At 39.2% G+C, this 9,518-nt stretch overlaps 1 protein-coding gene across 3 annotated transcripts; it reads left to right on the forward strand.

Moving 5' to 3' along the window:
* The first annotated feature begins 726 nt into the window (after nt 1-726).
* On the forward strand, nt 727-3,585 carry LOC131998130 (uncharacterized). Of its 3 annotated transcripts, none has more exons than XM_059370439.1 (3): nt 727-795; nt 1,676-3,284; nt 3,361-3,585. In XM_059370439.1, exons 2-3 carry the CDS (start codon nt 2,339-2,341, stop codon nt 3,579-3,581), a joined length of 1,167 nt encoding a protein of 388 aa, XP_059226422.1. In that variant the 5' UTR covers nt 727-795; nt 1,676-2,338; the 3' UTR covers nt 3,582-3,585. The 3 variants fall into 3 exon arrangements, with proteins under 3 accessions (XP_059226422.1, XP_059226416.1, XP_059226417.1); XM_059370433.1 differs by having other exon boundaries at nt 733-1,576; XM_059370434.1 differs by having other exon boundaries at nt 733-1,254.
* Nucleotides 3,586-9,518: the final 5,933 nt, after the last annotated feature.

Consider the following 9,518-nt stretch of genomic DNA (forward strand, 5'->3'; position numbering starts at 1 on the left):
TTTTAACAAAACACGAAACGTGAGTGAGCTGTTTAAACCAGTGTTGCCAAACTATTGTAATAATTGCTAAATAATCACCCTTTAGATGTCTAGAGGCATTTCTGGTCGATTCTAAGCTATTATCTTCATGACTTTTACAGGGACTGGGACTTTTACTTTTACTGGGGGACTGGGCTACGTGCACAAGTTGGAGTTATTCAAATATAAATGGGACAGTGTGTGTGTCCGCTCCAATGTTTGGTCTTCCATTGTGTTTAGGGAATAGGGTAGTTACAATGTTTCACATTGTTGTATCAACCATCTCCGTACTTGAGCTTTTCATTACGACTTTTCATACAAGTCTCCAGGGGTCTCAGTTGAGATCGTCTCTTAGTTCTTCTCATTTCTCTCTTTTGCTTTTGGTAATGGGGCTCCCTAGTGCCTTTTTTGCCTCCCTATATAGGTAATGCTCTACTCCTGCTGCGCCCCTGCGTTTAGCTCTGTTGTACTTTCGCCTTTTTCGAATACAATCACGCCTATGTTCATCGATTGAATCATTCCACCTGTGTTCTGCGGCTCTGTGTGGTCTTGGCCTCTTAATTCAAGGCATTGCCTCATCACATCCCTTAGCCATTATGGACATGAAGCGATCCGCGCTATTGAGGCGTATCCGATGGATTCAAATTCCTGCGCATATCGGTCGATCTCAGCAATCTGGGCTGAAAAAAATTCGAAAAATTATGCAGGTGGCGCACATTGGTTCAAGAGTGGCCGAAATTCATTTTTTTCATGTTCGCCGATTTGGATAATTTTTTGGTATTTTGTTGTCAGATAGTTGAATATTATGATTCCGTAATATTAGGCTGATATATTTAGTATTTCTTTGGACAGACACGCTCCAAGTTCATATATGTTCGCTTGTTTAAAATGGCATGCAAATTTACTGTATATTCAATCTTTTGGTACAATCACAGTAAACTTATCATTTGACTTTGTTGTATATTTTCGTAAATGGCAATTGTCATAGATGAGATTTGCATTAAAAAAAGTTGGAAAAAGTGCCACATAAAAAATTTCGTAGAACAAAATATAAACAACATCAAAATTTCAATGTTCATCAACTTCAGTGGACTGCATGTTTTTAGCGCTGTGGAGCGCTGTTTAACGAAAGACGTCAAATTACAGCTTGAAGTCTCAGCTAAAAGCTAAAAAAAAATTCAGCTGCTCATACCTGCTCCTTTCCAAAAGAAACAGTAAAAACTATAAAGTGATAAAGTAAGAAAACGTGAATTTTCGTTCATGCTTGTTGTTGTTGTTGCCATAATTCTTTACTGTTAACAACAATAGAAGATCAAGCGATAGACTATTAGGTGCTGTGTTATCATTCATTTATTATGTTGTTGCATGCAATAACAACTACACATTATGTCTTGCTCTCTTTATTGCACAAAATCTTTTCCGTTAGAGCTTAATAAGTAATACATTAAGTACCAACAACAATATACAGTTTCTGATTTAAATTTCTGCTTTTGGGTATACATTTCTAATATTATTGATATGCTAATTGACATTACATTGGCAAGTGCAGTGATAAGAGGTGTGTTTTTAAGTGATATCAAGATTTAATTTTATTAATTATGGAAAATGTAACAATTTCTTATTTAAATATTTGCGAAATATTAATTGATAACAACAGTGATATTGATGTTACTGTCGAAGTCATTGCAAATAGCAATGAAGGAATGACTGCTGAGGATGTTGAAGTCTTTACTGGATTTTTGAAAAAAAACTTTTTTACAAAGTTCAAAGATAGATGGCAAAAAGCAAGACGCATAAAAACCAGATTTCTTGATCTTAATGAAAATTGGCTGAAAAATGTCTACAAAGTGTGCAAATATACCGCAAACAATGAAGCACCAAGCTGTTCAAATATGGTTAAACGTGGACGTCCAGCAAAAGCCTTCGAGGATTGCCAACCGCGAACAAAGAGGACAAAGGTACAAGATTTTTGTGAAAACACCTCAATGGTGTTGATATCGTCTGCCGCAAAAAAAAGTGAGTGTTTAGACAAATCCATTAAGGCGTTCACCCCGGAGAAGGCACTTGGGCTGATACTTGATGCTTCGTTGTCAAAGCATCAATATGAGGTTTTGCGCAGTTCAGCTAGAGAAATTGGATTCGACATTTACCCATCCTACCATCAGGTACTGGAAGCAAAAAAAAAATGCTATCCTGCAAATGTTCAGGTGCAAGAAAGTTGTAGCAAAGTTTCTCTACAACAGTTATTAGATCATACAGTAACCAGGATTTTGATGACAAAACCGAGAATGAGGTGACAGAACTCCCCAACGAACTGCAAATGTTCTCAAAATGGGGCTGTGACGGAAGTTCGGGACACAGTGAATACCATCAAAAATTCACAGATCCAAATGACTCCGATAAATATATGTTCTTAACGTCACTTGTTCCATTGACCCTCACAGAGCGTAATAATATGTCAACAATGTGCTGGAGAAATACAGAGCCATCATCAACTAGATTTTGCCGACCGTTAAAATTTGAATTTATACAAGAAACAGCTGAAGTTATAAATTCAGAGGTCAGTCGTGTTAATGACGAAATAAAAAATTTAAGAAATACTGTCGTTGAATTGCATAGCAGAAACTTCAATATTTCTCACACACTGAAATTAACAATGATTGATGGGAAAGTAGCTACTACGATTTCTGGAAGTTCATCTATGGCGGTTTGCTTCATATGTGGAGCAAAGCCCACAGAAATGAATAATTTAGATGCGGTGATTTTGAGGAAATGTTCGGAAGAAGCAGTTGCGTTTGGTATTTCTCCCTTGCATGCGAGAATCAAATTTATGGAGTGCATTCTGCACATTTCTTACCGTCTAAGTTTCAAAAAATGGAGAACAGATAGTTACACAAAAATTGAAATGGCGGCAAATAAAGCTGAAATTGGGAAGAGATTAAAGTTGACACTGGGCATAAATGTGGACGCGGTGAAGCAAGGTATGGGCACAACAAACGATGGCAATACGGCAAGAAGGTTTTTCGAAAATCCAGCCAAAACTGCAGACGTAATTGGAATAAAAGAAGAGTTAATACATAGATTTAAAATTATTTTGGCCGCAATAAATTGTAATGCAGCAGTCGACACTAGCAAATTTCATATATATTGCATGGATACTGCCAAGTTGTTTGTTGATCTCTATGGCTGGTACTACATGCCTGTAACTGTGCATAAGATTCTGGTGCATGGTAGCAAAATTATAGCAGAAGCTATTCTGCCAATAGGTATGTCTCTATTTAAAGGCCCTTATTCAATGATTTAATTTTCATTTTTTACATTTTAATTGATTGTTTGTATCAGGTATGCTGTCCGAAGAAGCTCAGGAAGCGAGGAATAAAGATTATAGAGCCTATAGATTACATCATTCGCGAAGAATTGGACGTGTAGCCACTAATGAAGATGTAATGCATAACCTTTTATTGTCTTCAGACCCATTTATAAATAGATTTCGCTCAAAGCTGCAAATCAAAAAATTGGAGTACGATAATGATGTTAAAAAATTATTAAAAGACTATGCTTAATTTATTTATTCATGTTTTTTCTATGGGAGGTGGCCGTAAAAGTGGGCGGATCAGGTATATATTTTCAGGAGCCCATTCTACAATTATAATAATTACTTTTTGTGAAAATTGAATTGATGCATTAAAAATTAAAAGTGGGCGGATATTTTTCAAATTTCACACAAATGATTCTGAGTGTTTAAAAATGCTATGTGCCAAAAAACAATGCCGTAGGTCAAAATTTAATTTTTACTTTGTATGGGAGGTGGGCGTAAAAGTGGGCGGATCATTTTGATTTTTCCATTTTTTCTTGATTCAAACAAAAAATGCCTATGTGCCAAGTTTCATTGTCCTTCGACAACTTCTTCTATTTTTAGCCGCTCGTTCAATGAACTTGAACCAATGTGTGGCGTGTGTCATGTGTTTCCAGGTCACAATAGGGACATACATCCTGCACGTTGGCATCAATCTTTGCTCTGTTGGGTCTTCCGGATCGCCAGAACTTCTCTGGTTTGCCGGGGGAGGTCAATTTCTTCAGGTGCAATCGTCAGGTCGTTTTCCAATGACCACATTTACCTGGTAGCTATTCACCGCATCTGCTACTGTTTTCTCATAAATGTTGCCTAGACCCGCTTGATATGACGCTTGATCTAGAGGTTTTCTCTTGTAGCGCTGGACCTCGCGCTCTAGATCAAGTAAATCTTCCTTAGGGCTTCTGGATCAAGTAGATCTACCTTAAGGCTTCTGGACGGTGGATATCTATCCACAAGATGATGATCTGGATGGTCTCTGCGATTTAAGCCCAGAAGGTATTACTAAGACAGCATGTAATTATGTCTTCGCACGGGTAGAATCTTTGTCTCCAAATGGCGATGTTCCCGCCCGTCGAAGTTCGAAGTTCTAATAAATTAAGCAACCAGGCTCCGGAGGAGTAGTACTATCAGGGGTACTATCAGGATGAAAATTATCCTCTGAAGCCAGCCCAATCGGCCTTCTTCTGATTGATATACGTCCGGCGCCCAGAGGTTATGGAGTCGGGTGGTCGGTCGATGGTGAGAATTATGACCCACTACTGTTTATGTTTGCACAGCACCTTGCACCATATTCAGTGTGACTATACTCACGTCACAAGGCGTTAGCAAAATCGGAAATGCACCCACCTCATGCACCGGTTACACCTCGCCGACACCGACCAATGATGGAGGCGGTTCTGGCAAATCGAACAAAACCAGGGTCCGGGGTTCTTTTCAATCCCGGCACGGACCAGAATCGTACGCACTCCGGGATGAGCCTCTCCCATGACGAAAAAAAGGACGAATACTTACGCTGAGGTGGCAGCCCTTGCCAATAAAGGACATAGATTAATTATATATAGAAAAAGAATTTGAACTTCGCACATAGATTGGTTGGTGGCGGTAGCTTAATTTTTTTTTTTTAATTTTTTCGGAAGAACTGCTTCCTCTGAAGAACAGTATAATAATTACCGACTCCTATAAGCTTAACATTTGCTATAAAATGTTGAGAGTACAAACATTTTTCTGTTATTTCAATCCTCTTTGGAAGGATTCCATCTGTTGAGTACAACCGGCTACCATAGGATTGTCGATGTACTGGTTATCACTTGCAGTGTATATCTCCTGTGTCTTCCGAGACGTCTGAATGTAGGAACGCTTCCACTATTGGCCACAACCAATTCCGTCCTTGCTGCCATCGGCAATATCCTTCTACCTGTTGAGTTAGTCGCATGCCCCACTCAGCGCATCCTAAGGTTTGGACTGGAGTTCATCAGTAGCATCGCTGGGTGTAAGATAGCAACTAAACAGCGTAAAGTTTATTAGCTTTACTCACACGAATCCCTTACCCTTTCCACTTTTTATCGGCTGAATAGTACTGCTGGTTGGTATTCATATAGCAGTAGTTTTACTATCGTCTTCGATCCAGAACCCTTGGGTGATTTCTATATTTTGCCAGGTGATTTGTATGATATTTATCTCTTGTTCTATAGTTATCTGTGGCAGAAGAAAGTGTGCCACTTTACTCCCATGCATATTACCAACTAGAATTTTCACCACGCCTTTGATGTTATATTCTTGCAGCTTAATGAACCGTTCAGATGGTTTGTCTGACTCTTGCCCTCTAATGAGCACATGCAACATTTTGGTGCATTCTTACATTCTTTCAATTTATGGCCATTCTCGCCACAACGGATGCATAATCCCATGCCCTTTCTATCGGACCCATCGCATTCCCACTGCATGTGGCCTGCTCCAAAACATCAGAAACGTCGTTTGCGATCTTCCTTGTACCGTTTATTCTTCATTGCGGTCTTTACCCTGCTTGCCTTAAGATGCTCCTTGACTGCTACTATCGGCAAGGAGACGAAAGCCCTTCGTTGTTCTTTACTGTCAGGTGCGCAGACATTTCCTCTTCAGTTGCACCGGTTACCGCGTTAATGGCGGCGACGATCCTTCTGCAGTCGAGAGACGTCTAAGTCCTGGATCTCTATATATTGGGTTGCCCAAAAAGTAATTGCGGATTTTTCATATAGTCGGCGTTGACAAATTTTTTCACAGCTTGTGACTCTGTAATTGCATTCTTTCTTCCGTCAGTTATCAGCTGTTACTTTTAGCTTGCTTTAGAAAAAAGTGTAAAAAAAGTATATTTGATTAAAGTTCATTCTAAGTTTTATTAAAAATGCATTAACTTTCTTTTAAAAAATCCGCAATTACTTTTTGGGCAACCCAATATGATTTTGGCCTAAGACCCTGGACCAGCTCTGATTCCTTAATCGTGCCTTTAAGTGCATCATGAAACTTGTCCTTTTTTCTTCCTTCCCTATCACCGGAAGAATAGTCCCGTTTTCGTCTTTCTGAAGGATTGTACCGCAAGTCATTCTCCTCAGGCTTCACATTTTGCCTGAAGTTGGCATAACTATGCCCGTCTGCTGGTTTAATTATGACAGCTTCAGGTCGCTGTTTTGACTGTCCTTGCTCGTTCCTTTTCCCCTTGAAGCCTTTTCAGCCTTAGGTCGCTTATCTCTCTCTCTGTTTTGTTTTCGAAAGGATTCGACGCAAGGCGTTTAACCTAATAAGCGTCTGGCTCACCGGCTTATCTATGGCCTAGTATTAAGGCCAACAATGAAACCTCTAGTCAAGATGGGATGGATTAAACATTCCCTTGTGTATTTATTAAATTTATTCGCATATAGTCGATAAGGTAAGGTTTGGTTAAAATTGTTTCTATAATCAACTCTGAATTCATACCTTTAATTTTTTTAAACTATTTGCCCAAAAGGAACCAAACATTTTTATTCTACTTCAATGTCCGAGAATATGTAACCACTTACAGGCTCTATCATTTACACCACAGGATCCTTTTGCTTTTGTTTCCCTTTACAACATTCAAAGGCATGCATGGAATCTTCTCTTTGAAAGGAGGCCATTTAGTAAAGATAAAAAAAGCCTTTTGGCTAACGTTTGCAATAAACATTGTATCCTTTTATTTTGGATTTTTTTTTTGCTCCCTCCCCAACAAACAAACTCTGAGTATAGAGGCAGGCAGACATTGGTAGTTGTAGTCCTTGCTTTATGTGCTGTTGCTACTTTTGTAGTACAAGCAAATTGAAAGGTGCATCAATGGCAACAAATCAATTCTTTGCAAGAGTGTTTGCATTGCCATCACGCAAGGCTTAAGAAACACTAGAAAACAAAGTCAACTGACTGAAGGTAGCTGTAGGTTTCAGGGTTGATAAATCAGTGTACTGAAGTAATGGTACTGAATAAACCTAAATGAGGATATCTTCATATCAAACGGTATTGTATAAAAATCGAATGAAAAATAAATAAAAGGGTGTTAAGTTTGCCTGAGCGGATCTTGCACTATCTCTACCATTGATTTTCGTCGAGTTTTAAGTATGGAACTGAGGTTTCAATAATCGGATATGCAGATTGCGCAGACTTGCTGAAGCCGAAACCTTAGCAACGCATATCATGTCTTAAATCTTTCAGCTGGCAATCCATCGGCATCTGGTGCGTTGCTATACCCTCCACCACAGGATGGGGTATACTAATTTCGTCATTTCGCTTGTAATACATCGAATTATTGATCTCAGACCCAACAAATTTAAAAATTTATATTGTTGATAGTTTTGACATTCTGAGACGATTTAACCATGTCCGTCCTTCTGCCGAAAACACGCTAACTTTCGAAGGAATACAGCTAGGCGCTTGAAATTTTTGCACAAAAACTTCCTATTAGTATAGTTCGGTTGGAAATTGGCTATATTAGTCAATGTTTTGATATAGCTCCCATATATACCTATTTCGGATCTTGACTTCTTGAGACTCTAGTGGGTACAAGTATTATCCACTTTTTCCTGAAATTACGCACGAAGTGTTTTGTTTACAATATGGTCTAAATTGGTTAGGAACCTGATATAGCCCCCATATAAACCGCTCTTCCGATTATACTTCTTAAGCCTCTAGAGGGCGCAATTCTTATCCACTTTGGCTGAAACTTTGCACCACGTGCAAGTACGTTCTGAAAAGGTCCATAACCCGATATAGCTACCATGTAAACCGATCTCTCGATTTTACTTCTTGAGCCCCTATAAGGCACAATGCTTATCAGATTTAGGTGAAATTTTGCACAATGACTTCTACTATGGTCTCCAATATCCAAACCAAGTGTGGCCCGAAACGGTTCATATCCTGGCAAAGCTCCAATAGCATATTCATTTTTATCAACTATAGCTTCTTTGCCTACGCAAAAAAAAATTAAAAATCGGTTTAACGAAGTTAATTGATCCAATTAATTTTTGTATTGCTTTAATCACGAAAATGATAATATCAAACTCCGTTTTTGAAAAACTAATTGAAACAACTAAAAAGACGTTAAGTTCGGCCTGGCCAAACTTTGGATGCCCACCACCTCGGGTATACATGTAAACCATCTTTCATCACAATTCGATGACAAATGCATCATTTATGCCCTCATAGCAGCTAGATGGCATTTGGCATGGAAATAGAGTGGTCTATTAAGTACAAGTCATTGTTCAAATTTATAGAGCAAAATATTGGCCTTTTTGGTAGCTATATCCAAATAAAGACCGATCTGAATCATATATGACACCGATGTCGAAAAGCCTAACAGAAGTCACTGTGTCAAATTTCAGTGAAACCAGATTATAAATGCGCCTTTTATGGGGCCACGACTTCAAATCCAAATATGGACCGATCGAGGCCAAATTGCAGAAGAATGTCGACTGGCCTAACACAACTCACTGTCCCGAATTTCGGCGACATCGGACAAAAAATGCGCTTTTATGGACCCAAGACCATAAATCGAGAGATCGGTGTATATGGCACCTATATCAAAATCTGGACTGATCTGGGCCCCAAATTGCAGAAAGATGTCGAGAGGTCTAACACAACTCACTGTCCCGAATTTCGGCGACATCGGGCAATAAATGCGCCTTGTATGGGTCCAAAACCTAAAATCGAGAGATCCGTCTATATGGCATCTATATCCAAATCTGAACCGATCTGTGCCATATTGCAGAAAGATGTCGAGGGGCCTAACGTTACTCACTGTCCCAAATTTCGGTGACACCGGACAATAAAAGCGCCTTTTATGGGCCCAAAACCTAAAATCGAGAGATTGATCTATATGGCAGCTACATCCAAATCTGGACCGATCTAGGCCAAATTGCAGGAAGGTGTCAAGAGGCCTAACACAACTCACTGTCCCGAATTTCGGCGACATCGGACTGTAAAAGTGCTTTTTATGGACCCAAAACCTAAAATCGAGATATAGGTCTATATGGCAGCTATATCCAAATCTAAACCGATCTGTGCCATATTGCAAAAAAATGTCGTGGGGCTTAACGTAACCCACTGTTCCAAATTTCCGCGAAATCGGACAATAAATGCGCTTTATATGGGCCCAAACCCTTAAATC

This window comes from Stomoxys calcitrans, chromosome 1, assembly GCF_963082655.1.
Source record: "Stomoxys calcitrans chromosome 1, idStoCalc2.1, whole genome shotgun sequence".
NCBI classification, from domain to species: domain Eukaryota; kingdom Metazoa; phylum Arthropoda; class Insecta; order Diptera; family Muscidae; genus Stomoxys; species Stomoxys calcitrans.